The sequence below is a fragment of the Oncorhynchus tshawytscha genome, linkage group LG03 (genome assembly GCF_018296145.1).
Source record: "Oncorhynchus tshawytscha isolate Ot180627B linkage group LG03, Otsh_v2.0, whole genome shotgun sequence".
In the NCBI taxonomy this organism is placed as follows: Eukaryota; Metazoa; Chordata; class Actinopteri; order Salmoniformes; family Salmonidae; genus Oncorhynchus; species Oncorhynchus tshawytscha.
In genome coordinates this window covers 6,732,522-6,748,723 of record NC_056431.1, presented here as the reverse complement: position 1 = coordinate 6,748,723, position 16,202 = coordinate 6,732,522, and the positions used below count along the sequence as shown (strand labels likewise).

Genomic DNA, 16,202 nt, shown 5'->3' with positions numbered 1-16,202 from the left:
GTTATTGTGGATATGGCAAAAGTGTTATTGGGGGTAACATATGTTACTTTTGAAATGGTTGTAGACATGCTGAATAATCTTAAGGGTGCATTGTTTCAGCATGATATAGATCAAGTTAAATGGGTTGTGGTGGCCTGGCAGTTTTTTGGGGGGTAGAAGTTAGTAGGGATTTATTGTTTTATTTAATTTGCTTGGTAGTACAGAATTAGGCATACCATGATTGATCGCATTCTCCAGCACAGTAGATCGCCATGATATTATAGAAGAAGAAGAATACGATGTCGCACTCCACTCCAGCAGAGGGCGATAGGGCATCACAAATTATGCACTACACAGAGGGGCATACGCTTCTGTGTTTATCTTCTGCAGAAGTGCAGGCTAATTTTGTATGGAGGAAAATAAACAATAAAAATGTAAACCAGAAATTAACAGCGGCTGCTGAGGAGATATTTGGGGTCGTTGAAAAAACGATAGCAGAGTACCAGGTAGACGTTTTTCGTACGAAAGAGGAGAACGAACGTCTTCGTGGGCTGTTGATGTTGCATAGAGGAGGTATGTAGCTTCATACAGTCAATTGTTTGTAGCGTCTAACCACATACCCGTGTAGTTACCCCTCCCCTCTTGTGTCTATCTAATAATGTTAGCAAGCTTTCTGCCCAGACTCAAAATGTTTGTCAATAGCGAATCTTCATTGAAAGTGCCAATTACAAAACCCGAATTGATAGTGAAGTCCGGGGAACTGGCCTTAAAAGCTGAGATCCGTAGTGTGAAGCAGCACCACTGCATTTGTTCCTGTTTTGTTTTTAAAAAGGAGGAGATGCGCAACCTGGTCTCAACATTGTGTATTATTATGTACGTAACTCAGTAACATTCCATTTAATCAATGTTACGATTTATATGGTATGTATTAATTTGTGGATGTCCATAATCCATTTTGTATATGTTACGAATTACAATTTGTGATATGTTGGGAATTTGCTAATGTACATTACAATTTGTTGTGGCTAAAGTTAGCTAGGTGGCTAACACACATTTTTAGCTAGCTGGCTAACATTAGCTAGGATATGGGTTAGGGTTAATAGTTAGGCTAAAGGGTTAAGGTTAGGGGAAGTGTTAGCTACGTAATTGCAAAAAAGTAGTGAGTAGTTGAAAAATTGCTAAAATGCTGAAGTTGTCTGTGATGAGATTAGAACACACTTGTCTGTGATGAGATTAGAACACACTATCTTTGGGTTACTAGATGTTCGCATTATACGCCCATCCATCCACCCCAACCAATCACCCTCCTTTCGTTTTTTTGCATTAAGTAACCTGTCTTATGACGTGATACTGTACAGCTGTATTCATTGACCTGGCCATGACTTTCGACTCTGTCAATCACCACATTCTTATTGGCAGACTCAACAGCCTTGGTTTCTCAAATACCTGCCTCGCCTGCTTCACCAACTACTTCTCAGATAGAGTTCAGTGAGTCAAATCGGAGGGCATGTTGTCCGGACCTCTGGCAGTTAAATCTAGAATCGGCTTCCTATTTTGCAACAAAGCATCCTTCACTCATGCTGCCAAACCTACCCTCGTAAAACTGACTATCCTACCTATCCTTGACTTCTGCGATGTCATTTATAACATAGCCTCCAACACTCTACTCAGACTGCATCCAATTTGCTATCACAGTGCCATCTGTTTTGTCACCAAAGCCCCATATACTACCCACCACTGCGACCTGTATGCTCTCATTGGCTGGCCCTCGCTTCATATTTGTCGCCAAACTCACTGGCTCCAGGTCATCTATAAGTCTTTGCTAGGGAAAGTGCCGCCTTATTTAAATTAAAAAACATGTTCAGCTTTATTTAAGCAGGTAGCCTAGTTGAGAACAAGTTCTCATTACAACTGCGACCTGGCCAAGATAAAGCAAAGCAGTGTGACACATACAACAACACAGAGTTACACATGGAATAAACAAACATACAGTCAATAATACAGTAGAAAAAGTATATATACGTTGTGTGCAAATGAGGTAAGGTAAGGGAGGTAAGGCAATAAATAGGCCATGGTGGCGAAGTAATTACAACATAGCAATTAAACACTGGAATGGTAGATGTGCAGAAGATGAATGTGCAAGTAGAGATACTGGGGTGCAAAGGAGCAAGATAAATACAGTATGGGGATGAGGTAGTTGGATGGGCTATGTACAGGTGCAGTGATCTGTGAGCTGCTCTGACAGATGGTGCTTAAAGCTAGGGAGGGAGATATGCGTCTCCAGCTTCAGTGATTTTTGCAGTTCGTTCCAAGATAAAGCAAAGTAGTGTGACACATACAACAACACAGAGTTACACATGGAATAAACAAACATACAGTAGAATAGGATATATATAGGTCTGTAGCAGTTTGGGTCTAGAGTGTCTCCCCCTTTTGAAGAGGGGGATGGCTGCGGCTGCTTCCCAATCTTTGGGAATCTCAGCTGATATGAGAGAGAGGTTGAACAGGCTAGTATTAGGGGTTGCAACAATTTCGGCAGACCTGGATAGTAAGACAGAACTCTGCAGGCTATCTCTGCAGTAGATTGCAACACCGCCCCCTTTGGCAGTTCTATCTTGTCGGAAAATGTTATAGTTAGGGATGGAAATTTCAGGGGTTTTGTGTTCTTCCTATGCCAGGATTCAGACATGGCTAGGACATCCGGGTTGGCAGAGTGTGCTAAAGCAGTGAATAAAACAAACTTAGGGAGGAGGCTTCTAATGTTAACATGCATGAAACCAAGTCTTTTACAGTTACAGAAGTCAACAAATGAGAGCACCTGGGAAATAGGAGTGGAGCTAGGCACTGCAGGGCCTGGGTTAACTTCTTATGGCTGCAATCCTGTTAAAGGGAGCGATTTGACAACAGCCAGTCAAAGTGTAGGGCGCCATTTTCAAAACATCAAAAATCCCATAATTAACATTCCTCAAACATACATGTATCTCATACCATTTTAAAGCTATTCTCATTGCTAATCCCACCACAGTGTCTGATTTCAAATATGCTTTACAGCAAAAGCACCACAAACAATTATGTTAGTTCGCCACAGAAAAACACAGCCATTTTTTTCAGCCAAAGAGAGGAGTTTCAAAAAGCAGAAAATAGAGATAAAATTAATCACTAACCTTTGATGATCTTCATCAGATGACACTAATAGGACTTCATGTTACACAATACATGTATGTTTTGTTTGATAAAGTTCATATTTATCCAAATATGAGTTTACATTGGCACGTTACATTCACTAGTTCCAAAAACATCCAGTGATTTTGCATAGCCACATCATTCAACAGAAATACTCAACATAAATGTAGATGATAATACAAGTTATACACATGGAATTATACATATACTTCTCCTTAATGCAACCGCTGTGTCTGATTTCAAAAAAACTTTACAGAATAAGCCAGCCATGCAATAACCTGAGACGGTGCTCAGAAATATTTGTCACAATATCCGCCATGTTGACGTCAACATAAACAAGAAATTACATGATAAATATTCCCTTACCTTTGATGATCGACATTAGAAAGCACTCCAGGAATCCCAGGTCCACAATTAAATGTTTGTTTTGTTCGAAAATGTCTGTTATTTATGTCCAAATACCTTCTTTTGTTAGCGCTTTCGATATACATATCCAAACGCTAATTCTGGTCAGAGTTATATCGGACAAAAACTTCAAAACGTTATATTACCAGCCGAAGAAACATTTCAAACTAATTACAGAATCAATCATTAGGATGTTTTTAACATTCAATAAAGCTTCAATAAAGTTCCAACCGGAGTAATCCTTCTTGTCTTCGCGAGCAATGGAATGCAAGTGACTACCATGAGGAATAAGCATGATCAGAAAATGGCTGACTGCCAGACACCTGACTCTGCTATCATTCACTCCCACAACACCATAAAAGTCTCATTATAATTTCTATTGATGGTTGACATCTAGTGGAACCCCTAGGCAGTGCAACATCATTAATATGTCAAGGGGATTTCATTGGGGACTCTGGTGAATACATACAAAGCTCAGATTTCTGACTTCCTGTTTTGATTTCAACTCAGGATTTTGCCTGCCATATGAGTTCTGTTATACTCACAGACATCATTCGAACAGTTTTAGAAACTTTAGATTGTTTTCTATCCAATACTACTAATAATATGCATATATTAGCAACTGAGACTGAGGAGCAGGCTGTTTACTTTAGGCACCTTATTCATCCAAGCTACTCAATACTGCCCCCCAGCCATAAGAAGTTAACCTCTACATCACCAGAGGAGGAGTAGGATAAGGGTGTGACTAAAGGCTATAAGAACTGGTTGTCGAGTACTTCCAGAAAAGAGAATAAAAGGAGCAGGTTTCTGAGCGCGATAGAAAAGATTCAAGGCATAATGTACAAACAAAGGTATGGTAGGATTTGAATACAGTGGAGGTAAACCTAGGCATTGAGTGATGATGAGAGAGATATTGTCTCTAGAAACATCATTTAAACCAGGTGATGTCATCACATGTGTGGGAGGTGGAACTAAAGGGTTGGTTAAGGTATATTGAGCAGGGCCAGAGGCTCTACAGTGAAATAAGACAATCACTAACCAGAACAGCTAAGAACAAGGCATATTGACATTTAAGGAGAGGAATGCGTAGCCGAGTGATCATAAGGGTCCAGTGAGTAGTGAGGCTGGTTGGAGACACGCGACTCAGACAGCTAGCGGGCCGGGGCTAGCAAGCTAGCAGAAGGGCCTCAGAGGGACGTCGCGTCGGAGGAAGTCTGTTTATAGCCTCCTCATGCGTTTACGTTGGTAGAAAACCAGCCCAGTCACGGACCAGGATGTCTTGCTCCCAGGCAGACTAAATAACTTTTTTGCCCGCTTTGAGAACAATACAGTGCCACTGACACGGCCCGCAACTAAAACATGCGGACTCTCTTTCACTGCAGCCGACGTGAGGAAAACATTTAAACGTGTCAACCCTCGCAAGGCTGCAGGCCCAGACGGCATCCCCAGCCGCGCCCTCAGAGCATGCGCAGACCAGCTGGCTGGTGTGTTTACGGACATATTCAATCAATCCCTATCCCAGTCTGTTGTTCCCACATGCTTCAAGAGGGCCACCATTGTTCCTATTCCCAAGAAAGCTAAGGTAACTGAGCTAAACGACTACCGCCCCGTAGCACTCACTTCCGTCATCATGAAGTGCTTTGAGAGACTAGTCAAGGACCATTTCAACTCCACCCTACCTGACACCCTAGACCCACTCCAATTTGCTTACCGCCCAAATAGGTCCACAGACGATGCAATCTCAACCACACTGCACACTGCCCTAACCCATCTGGACAAGAGGAATACCTATGTGAGAATGCTGTTCACGACTACAGCTCGGCATTTAACATCATAGTGCCCTTCAAGCTCGAGACCCTGGGTCTCGACCCCGCCCTGTGCAACTGGGTACTGGACTTCCTGACGGGCTGCCCCCAGGTGGTGAGAGTAGGCAACAACATTTCCACCCCGCTGATCCTCAACACTGGGGCCCCACAAGGGTGTGTTCTGAGCCCTCTCCTGTACTCCCTGTTCACCCACGACTGCGTGGCCACGCACGCCTCCAACTCAATCATCAAGTTTGCGGACGACACAACAGTGGTAGGCTTGATTACCAACAACGACGAGACGGCCTACAGGGAGGAGGTGAGGGCCCTCGGAGTGTGGTGTCAGGAAAATAACCTCACACTCAACGTCAACAAAACTAAGGAGATGATTGTGGACTTCAGGAAACAGCAGAGGGAACACCCCCCTATCCACATCGATGGAACAGTAGTGGAGAGGGTAGTAAGTTTTAAGTTCCTCGGCGTACACATCACAGACAAACTGAATTGGTCCACCCACACAGACAGCATCGTGAAGAAGGCGCAGCAGCGCCTCTTCAACCTCAGCAGGCTGAAGAAATTCGGCTTGTCACCAAAAGCACTCACAAACTTCTACAGATGCACAATCGAGAGCATCCTGTCGGGCTGTATCACCGCCTGGTACGGTAACTGCTCCGCCCACAACCGTAAGGCTCTCCAAAGGGTAGTGAGGTCTGCACAACGCATCACCGGGGGCAAACTACCTGCCCTCCAGGACACCTACACCACCCGATGTCACAGGAAGGCCATAAAGATCATCAAGGACATCAACCACCCGAGCCACTGCCTGTTCACCCCGCTATCATCCAGAAGGCGAGGTCAGTACAGGTGCATCAAAGCTGGGACCGAGAGACTGAAAAACAGCTTCTATCAAGGCCATCAGACTGTTAAACAGCCACCACTAACATTGAGTGGCTGCTGCCAACACACTGACTCAACTCCAGCCACTTTAATAATGGGAATTGATGGGAAATGATGTAAAATATATCACTAGCCACTTTAAACAATGCTTCCTAATATAATGTTTACATACCCTACATTATTAATCTAATATGTATACATGTATGTACTGTACTCTATCATCTACTGCATCTTTATGTAATACATGTATCACTAGCCACTTTAACTATGCCACTTTGTTTACATACTCATCTCATATGTATATACTGCACTCAATACCATCTACTGTATCTTGCCTATGCCGCTCTGTACCATCACTCATTCACATATCTTTATGTACATATTCTTTATCCCCTTACACTTGTGTCTATAAGGTAGTAGTTTTGGAATTGTTAGCTAGATTACTTGTTGGTTATTACTGCATTGTCGGAACTAGAAGCACAAGCATTTCGCTACTCGCATTAACATCTGCTAACCATGTGTATGTGACAAATAAAATTTTATTTGATTTAGACCAGTCGTGATGGATTAGTAGGGTTCCGTGTGGTAAAGGGGACCAGTTGAATTGGCAAAAATAGGTATAGTGGCCCAAGAAATTGTCAGATGGACCTATTCAGCTAACAGCCTATATGCTCTAGACAGCTAGCGGGCTGTGGCTAGCAGATGGGCATTCAGGGGACGTCGCGACGGAGGGGCCAGTTGATTAACCCCCTCGGGCAGATTACGTCGGTAGTCCAGTCGTGAAGGACCGGCGGGGCTCTGCACTGGCAGTAAAATGGGTCAAGGCCAATTGGCAAAATATGTATTGTAGCCCAGGAGTGGCTGATGGAACTCTTCAGCCAGCCGGGAGATGGACCTAACATGGGCTAGCTCCTGGCTAATTGGTGCTTGCTTCAGGACAGAGACAATAGACAGGAGTAGACACTCGGATTCCAGCTAGCTAGCTGCGATGATCCAAGTGAAAATGTTCAGGGCTTGTGGTGGGAATCTGGGGATATGGAGAGAAAATAGGTCCGGTATGCTCTGGTTATAATTGCGTTGTGCAAACTGGCGAGAGTTTTCAGAGCTAAAGGTTAGCTGATGACCGCTAGCAGTGGTTAGCTGACTACTAGCTAGAATCTAGTCAGCTGGCTAGCTTCTGCTGGGGGTCCCGATTCCGAAGTAACGAAAAATACTTTAGAAAAAAGCAAATCCAGACCACATTGGGTGAGGCGGGTTGCAGGAGAGTATTTTGAAGTTGAGGTTTAGAAAAATATAAAAAGATATGCGAAGATAAAATATATATACATGGGACACGACAAAGATGATGACAAAGACGTCTGACTGCTACGCCATCTTGGAATCATATGGTCAGCTCACTGGTCACCATCGCGGCACCCACCCGTAGCACACGCTCCAGCAGGTATATTTCACTGGTCACTCCCAAAGCCAATTCCTCCCCTGGCCGCCTTTCCTTCCAGTTCTCTGCTGAGGAATGACTGGAACGAATTGCAAAAATCACTAAAGCTTGAGACCCATATTTGTTGCGCCTTTGCTCCCCAGTATCTCTACTTGCACATTGATCTTCTGCACATCTATCACTCCAGTGTTTAATTGCTAAATTGTAATTATTTCACCACTATGGCCTATTTATTGCCTTACCGGCCTTATCTTACCTCATTTGCACACATTGTATATAGACTTTTCTATTGTGTTATTGACTTATCTTTGTTTATTCCATGTGTAACTCTGTGTTGTTATTTGCATCGCACTGCTTTGCTTTATGTTGGCCAGGTCGCAGTTGAAAATGAGAACTTGTTCTCAACTGGCCTACCGGGTTAAATACAGGTGAAATAAAAATGTTACTCATTTGAGCATCCAGTATTTACTTGTACAATGTTACGTCTAGTCTGAGACCAGGCTGAGCAAAGTAATACAAAACATTTGTAGTAGCTACATAGAGTGCTGTTCTATTATGCATGCAATGATGTCTGAGGGAATAAAACATCTTTGTTGTGGCAGTTTTACCAAAACGGATTCCAACTTTAACAACTTCAACAGCTCTACATGTGCAATTGTTTCTCCTTCCCTCCAGTGTCAGACTGCCATCGGCAGGCTGAAGCTACTATCACTTTGGTGCAGGTTGCCCCAGAGCAGCAGCAGTCATGTACTCAAGAGTGGGGCCTCCATCTAAGACAGGAGGACCCAGAGCCCACAGTGTCACTATGTAAAGAGGAAGACGATACCCACTGGATCAGTGAGGTTGAAGAGCACATTCAAAGGCTGAAGTCTGATCCCAAAGACCCAGACCAAGTATCCACTTCTGAAGGTGGGTTCACTGACAAGCTCTCAACACATATTACCAAGCCATAGCGTTGGTCAGTGGGCATATAGCTATCCCTTTCAGCAAGTAATTTATTATAACACAGTCGTGCTGTTGTATTTATAGGTAATACTCTTCCATATCAAGGGGCATTTTATTAGTGGAAATGATATGGAAATCGTACAGTCTATGGCTTTAGGCCCTGGTGACGCTGTGTCCTTTCTTTTCCTTCAGATTTCACATTCCAAATGGAGACAGAAGGGTCAGTAAACGAAGCCATCAAACTGAAAGTTATCCTCAACGACAACAGAATAGAGAAAGTGATTCTGCCCTCAACCTGACTCACTGAATGAGCTGATATCAACGCTCAAGGAGAAACTGCATCTGAATTTTGATTTTTGTCTTTTTTATGAAGACCCTGATTTCAACAACGAGCTCTTCAACTTAGAGACCATTGAAGACTTGCCTTCTCCTAGGGCTACGGTGAAAGTTTTGCGAATACGACGTGATACAGACCTCGGTTTAACCGGAGTCTCAGCCACCGAGTTACAGGCCGCCCCACCAGAGCGGCTAGGCAGGTGGCCTGAGGTATTTGTCATACCCACTTTCTCGATGGAGGTTGAGTTTGCTCTGAGAGAGGGCAATTGTGCATATCTGAGACATGAAACGGTGCTGAAAATAACAAGGGATCAAAAACGCATAGGATGGCTTGGATAATCTTCAATTTCAAAGCGTACCCAAGTGACAGGAAGTTTGCCAAGGCAGCTGAGGCCCTTGTAACCAAGCACCCATGTTTGAAAGAGCCTGGCTCAAAAACAGGCTGTGATGGCTGGAAGAACAGCCTGAAATTCAAAATGGGAAACTACAGGCAGAAGTTACGCCGTGTTGGGTTCCCAGAGGTTGCTGTGAACGGGTGGAGGAGGAGCAAGCATTGTCCTGACAATGAGCACACTCGGAGCAACATTAAAAGAGCACGCCGGGCAGAGGTGAACTTCCTGCCCAACTTCCCTCAAGGAGAAGATGAGGCCAGCCTGGAGAAACAGAGACTGGAGATGGTCCACGAGATGACGAAAGAAAACAGAGACCTGCCACTCATCAATCAACACATGCAGAAGACATTTGCTCTCCGACGCCAAGAAATAGTTCAATCCAGTCCCACGGTAGAGCATCTCAGAACACGCTGGCCAGCACTCTTCCTCGAAGCTCAGGTTAAGCAGACTAAGAAAAGTTGTCTTTGTCCAGTCATGTGCTCATAACAATCTACATTTCCATTGCAGTTCAGACCTTTTTGATGCATGTCACATGGGCTTCTGGTTGTACTCACAAGTCATGGTTATCAGTAACAACATTCTCAGGGCAGGCTCAACTTGCCTGACTGACATAAATTGGGATGTTCTGTGTGCTTTGTCTTTTCCTTTAGGTACATGCTGAGTTTCAGAGAATCACCAATCAGAGCCTGCAGCAGACGTTCTACTCTGCCTTGGACCACCACACGCCCCGCCTGCTGACCCTGTTCAGGGAGGAGGAGGGGAAGTCCACCACCCATCCATGGAGGGAAGTTTTCAAGCATCCTGAGAGTGTACAACGAGCAGGTGAGTGGGATTCACTGGATCAGGGATGGACAATCTTGGTGTGGTTGCAGCCTCTTGTTTCAACCAAGCAGTGAGACACCTGATTCAACTTGATCAACTAATATTCAACCAAGACTTTGTTTACTGCTTGGTTGGAACAAAAGCCTGCACCCACACCTGCTTTTTGTGCATAAGATTGGCCACCCGTGTGCTACATGGACATGTGCTTCAGCTATTGGCTGTGACTGGAACCATATTAGATTACTCCTATGTTGGGGTTGACGAGCTCAACTTGCTGGATTATTTAAATTCTAAATGACATTGTGAAATGTGCTCTCTTTAGTTCACTTCACAGGGAGAAAATAACATCACTGTGGCCCGTTCTGCAGTCCTGGCTGGTCTCCCTTTGTTGTTATGAGAGGATAGTTCTGATGGTTGTGCTGGTCTTCAAAATCTGCGAGGTACTCACCTGGTTTTACAGCCTGTACCATTATGAATGCATTCTTTCCTATTGTGTTTTTTAAACTTAGTTTTTTCCTCTGTCATTAAGGTGGGAGAACTCAGCAACCCTGGTATTCTGGATGGAGTTTCCATTCTCTCAGTGGTGGGCCAGCACAATGAGGTGGTGGGTGGTATACCCATCAGACCGGCCCATATGTATCCATTGTCCTTGAGGATAAGATCGTCATGACTAACTCCCGCTCCTGGCCAGACGCTCTCGTGGTTGTTTTTGGGCTACTCTACTCCCTCCATCTGAACTACCCCAAAGCCCTGGGCAGCACCTTTGAGTTCATGCAGAAAGTCTTCCTGAACCTCGACGATGGAAAACTGAAGCCCAAGCTGCTAGCGCTGAAAAATGAACTGTTGGCCTAATTCTGTAGTGATGAGATGGAATTTTACTTTGAGTGATCTCCTATATGCGGAGTGAGTGATTTGAAAACAATGGTTATTTTTATTTACTTTTTATATTGTTGTACCTTTTTTGTGCAGGTAATGGATTTGATATTGTATTTCAATGAACTTATAACCCTTTTATGTGAAAAGAAGACACAGGTCAGTCAACACATTAACTTGCCACATACAGTCGATCTGCGACCCAGTTCTCTACCTTCGTTATACAGCTGCAGAAAACCCCCAAATGTTTTCTAGAAGATTTCACCTTTGCAGACAATCCAACTGTCAAAAAAATACATGTTGATAAAATGTTTATTAAAGTGTCTTTACCTGCTATTGTCTATCTTCTCTGGCAGTGTTGTGTGATCCTGGCCTTCTATCTGAATTCTAAATGCTCACCAAGACACAGGACTATGTCTTAACTGTTGTAACACACTGAATATACGCTGAGTGTACATTATTGTGTTGCACCCCCTTTTGCACTCTGAACAGCCTCAATTTGTCGGGGCATGGACTCTACAAGATGTCAAAGCGTTTCACAGGGATGCTGGCCCATGCAAAAATCGCTGAAGTTGGAGACTTTCATCTCCCTCACCAACTTCAAACATCTGCTATCTGAGCAGCTAACCGATCGCTGCAGCTGTACATAGTCTATCGGTAAATAGCCCACCCATTTTTACCTACCTCATCCCCATACTGTTTTTATTTATTTACTTTTCTGCTCTTTTGCACACCAATATCTACCTGTACATGACCATCTGATAATTTATCACTCCAGTGTTAATCTGCAAAATTGTAATTATTCACCTACCTCCTCATGCCTTTTGCACACAATGTATATAGACTCCCCTTTTTTTTCTACTGTGTTATTGACTTGTTAATTGTTTACTCCATGTGTAACTCTGTATTGTCTGTTCACACTGCTATGCTTTATCTTGGCCAGGTCGCAGTTGTAAATGAGAACTTGTTATCAACTAGCCTACCTGGTTAAATAAAGGTGAAATAAATAAATAAATAAAAATGTTGACTCCAATGTGTCCCACAGTTGGCACGATGGTGGACTATTCTTGATACACACAGGAAACTGTTGAGCGGGAAAAACCCAGCAGTGTTGCAGTGCTTGACACATTCAAACTTCTTTAACCTGTCTCCTCCCCTTCATCTATGCTGATTGAAGTGGATTTAACAAGTGACAATAAGGGATCATAGCTTTCACCTGGTCAGTCTGCCATGGAAAGAGCAGGTGTTACTAATGTTTTGTACACTCGCATCCTATAGTTTAAAACATATTTTTTTAATTGCACTGTTGGAGCCAAAAACACAAGCATTGCGCTGCACCTTTGATATCATATTCAAATCTGTGTATGCGACCAATAAACTTAAATTTGATTTTGATTTGTAGTAATGCAAACAGTGGAGAGCCAGGGCTGTGATGGCGGTCAGTAGGAGGGCACACCTCATCACCAGAGACGCTGTAACTGGTCTCAATGTAGGAGAAGTAGAGCTCCATCTGCCACTGAGCCCTGGGAGGAGAATAGACACAATACACTCCATATAGCCTTCACAGAGCATACATACAGATTTCATATAGCCTTCACAGAGCATACATACAGATTTCATATAGCCTTCACAGAGCATACATACAGATTTCATATAGCCTTCATAGACTATACATAAAGACTTCATATAGGATGTATTATGATGGAACACTATAGCCTTCACAGAGCATACATACAGATTTCATATAGCCTTCATAGACTATACATAAAGACTTCATATAGGATGTATTATGATGGAACACTATAGCCTTCACATAGCATAACGATGTAACACAGATAATACAACCGTCAAAATCACACTGATCACAGTAAAGCAACTTTGGCATTATGTACATCAGTCCAGGGTTACAAGCAGAACATTTGAAAAGGTCCCAGCATGTTTGTTCTTAACACTCAGTGGAGAGTGAGGCAGCAGGGGGGACACAGATTCTTACCTTGTTGCACAGCTCCATGTCAACTCGATGTGCACTGGTATCTGTGAGGCGGTTTCTCTGTCAAGACAGCTCACTGGTTTGTCTGTGTCGTTGATCTGTCTGCCTGTCGCTGGTATATGTGTCTGTCGCGGGTATGTGTGTCTGTCTGCCTGTCACTGGTATGTGTGTCTGTCACTGGTCTGTCTGCCTGTCACTGGTATGTGTCTGTCGCTGGTCTGTGTGTCTCTCGCTGGTCTCTCTGCCTGTCGCTGATATGTGTGTCTGTCACTGATCTGCCTGCCTGTCGCTGATCTGTCTGCCTGTCACTGGTATGTGTGCCTGTCGCTGGTCTGTCTGCCTGTCGCTGGTATGTGTGTCTCTCGCTGGTCTCTCTGCCTGTCGCTGATATGTGTGTCTGTCACTGATCTGTCTGCCTGTCGCTGATCTGTCTGCCTGTCGCTGGTATGTGTGCCTGTCACTGGTCTGTCCGCCTGTCGCTGGTATGTGTGTCTGTCACTGGTCTGTCTGCCTGTCACTGGTATGTGTGTGTCTGTCTGCCTGTCGCTGGTATGTGTGTCTGTCACTGGTATGTGTGCCTGTTGCTGGTATGTGTGCCTGTCGCTGGTCTGTGTGCCTGTCGCTGGTATGTGTGCCTGTCGCTGGTATGTGTGCCTGTCACTGGTATGTGTGTCTGTTGCTGGTATGTGTGTCTGTCGCTGGTCTGGGAAGTAGTGTTGGTCGCCTTCCGGGTTCTCTCAGACTCAAAGGGCTCTGTGTGTGTGTGTTTTTATGTGTGCGCACGTGCAAGTGAGTCTGTGTTCTTAATTACATGGAGCACCATGTCAGCATATTTCTCAATTTGTGTGAGTTAATAAGTGAGGGTTTATATGTGTGTTTTCCTACGACTAAGGGAATAGTTATTCGATTTCAGTGTCATGCAGCCTGAGCCCTCCCCCTTTGACTGACACTGAGAATACTTCACCAGATTGGCAAAAACAAGAAACATTGAAACGCCTGTGACTCCAATTAGTATATAATCAAGGCAGCCTGTCAGTCAGTCCATGGCTCTGTGATCACAGAAATAGTTCACTTACCAGTAGAACAGACAGCACCATTGACAGAAAGTCTTGCCTGATTGAAAGCCGAGGGAAGCCTGGTACAGAAATAACAATTTTCTTAGAAATTATGTGATAAAATGTAATTACACTGTAACAACTTGTTTGGCAGAACTTCTGTGTTATCCAAGCTGCAATGATGGACAGGCCATGACATCTATTTACTCTATGCAACCTATTTCTATGTCTTTGACGTCATCCTTCTCACTGGCCCTGGTGAAGGATGGTTCTAAGAATTTCTCCTTAATGTGATGTCATCAGAATGGAATGTCAGGATCGTCCTGTAGATGCTACAATACGGAATGCTGCCGACATACTTATCTAAGGTGACTTTAAACGCCACACAACCAACTTACCATGGAATATCTCAGCTCAACATGAGGGCAGGAGAAGGCTAATAGCACTTGTGACACTAATATACCTCTGTTTACTTCTTTACTACTAATGAACTCTTGTTGAATGCATGTTATTCCTATGGTTAATGCAGAGTACAGTAGCTGTTCTGAATGGCAAAATGGCTGACTATACAGCACTATAAACAGAATATAAGGCAAAGGCCCACACTGTCAGTTTCTAACTGTAAATCGAGATCAAAGTAAAATAGTTTTATGTGAACAGTCAGACTGTAGCATGTTAACACACTGTCCAGCTGCATATGCAATTACCATGTAAATACTGGATGGTTTTAACTTCACTTGGTATAAAGAGGGAATCGTAAGTCACACCATCACATGTACTGTATGAAGAGGATGAAGTTGCCTCTTTGTGGTTGAAACATTATTAATACAAAGTATAGGAGCATGTAGTCTAAACAGCACAGAGGCATTTGTCACATTTAGCCTACAAAAAATTCAGCCCTAAGCTTCTAACTGGATCGATAAATCATAAGCTTCCAGCTCCTCCTATTAGTTACCTTCTTTCTTTTACAGTGTGGTCTGGAATGTTGGCTGTACAGGGATGGTGCTCACTGGTGCTACACAACTTTCATGTTTCACACTCATCCCATACATATGTATCCTATTAGCTACACTCGCCCAGAGAGAGGGAGGAAAGGGAAGGAGAGAGAAGGGAAGGAGAGAGGAGGGAAGGAGAGAGGGTGGGGGAGAGGAGAGGGGGAGAGTGTAGGAGAGATGAGAAGGAAGGAGAGTTGGAGGGATAGAAGAGAGGAGAGGGGAAGAGAGAGGGATGGGAGAGAAGGAGAGGGAAGGAAAGATGAGCGGAGAAGAGAGAGGGAGAAAGGGAAAGGTGGGGTGAGAGGGAAGGAGAGAGAGGAGAGAAAGAGGGCAAGAGGAGAGAGGGAGGGAGAGAGGAGAGGGAAGGAAAGATGAGAGATGAGGGAGAGGGGAAGAGGGAAGGAGAGGGAGAGGGTAAGAGGGAAGGAGAGAGAGAGGGAGGGAGGGAAAGAGAGAGAAGGGAGTGAGACAGTTGGGTGAGGGAGAAGAGGAATTTGATATAAAGTAACAGTCAAAAGTTTGAACACACCTAGTCATTCAAGAGTCTTTTTCTTTATTTTAAAAATATTTTCTACATTGTAGAAAAATAGTGAAGACATCAAAACTATGAAATAACACATATGGAATCATGTAGTAACCAAAAAAGTGTTAAACAAATCTAAATATATTTTAGATTTCTACAAAGTAGCCACCCTTTTCCTTGATGACTGCTTTGCACTCTTGGCATTCTCTCAACCAGCTTCATCTGGAATGCTTTGCCTTAAAGGAGTTCACCACATATGCTGAGCACTTGTTGGCTGCTTTTCCTTCACTCTGCGGTCCAACTCATCCCAAACCCTCTCAATTGGGTTGAGGTCAGGTGATTGTAGTCATCTGATGCAGCACTCACTCTCCTTCTCCTTCACTCTCCTTCTTGGTCAAATAGCCCCTACACAGTCTGGAGGTGTGTTTTGAGTCATTGTCCTGATGAAAAAAAAATGATAATCCCACTAAGCGCAAACCAGATGGGATGGCGTATCGCTGCAGAATGCTGTGGTAGCCATGCTGATCAATCTGAGGTGCAGTTAGCTCTAATGAACTTATCCTC

General features: G+C 43.8%; 1 protein-coding gene across 1 annotated transcript; it reads left to right on the top strand.

Moving 5' to 3' along the window:
* Nucleotides 1–316: 316 nt before the first annotated feature.
* Nucleotides 317–11,411, top strand: LOC112225993. Its single transcript, XM_024390170.2, has 6 exons — nucleotides 317–552; nucleotides 8,383–8,616; nucleotides 8,845–9,818; nucleotides 10,031–10,202; nucleotides 10,525–10,642; nucleotides 10,732–11,411. Exons 3-5 carry the CDS (start codon nucleotides 9,315–9,317, stop codon nucleotides 10,545–10,547), a joined length of 699 nt encoding a protein of 232 aa, XP_024245938.1. The 5' UTR covers nucleotides 317–552; nucleotides 8,383–8,616; nucleotides 8,845–9,314; the 3' UTR covers nucleotides 10,548–10,642; nucleotides 10,732–11,411.
* Nucleotides 11,412–16,202: the final 4,791 nt, after the last annotated feature.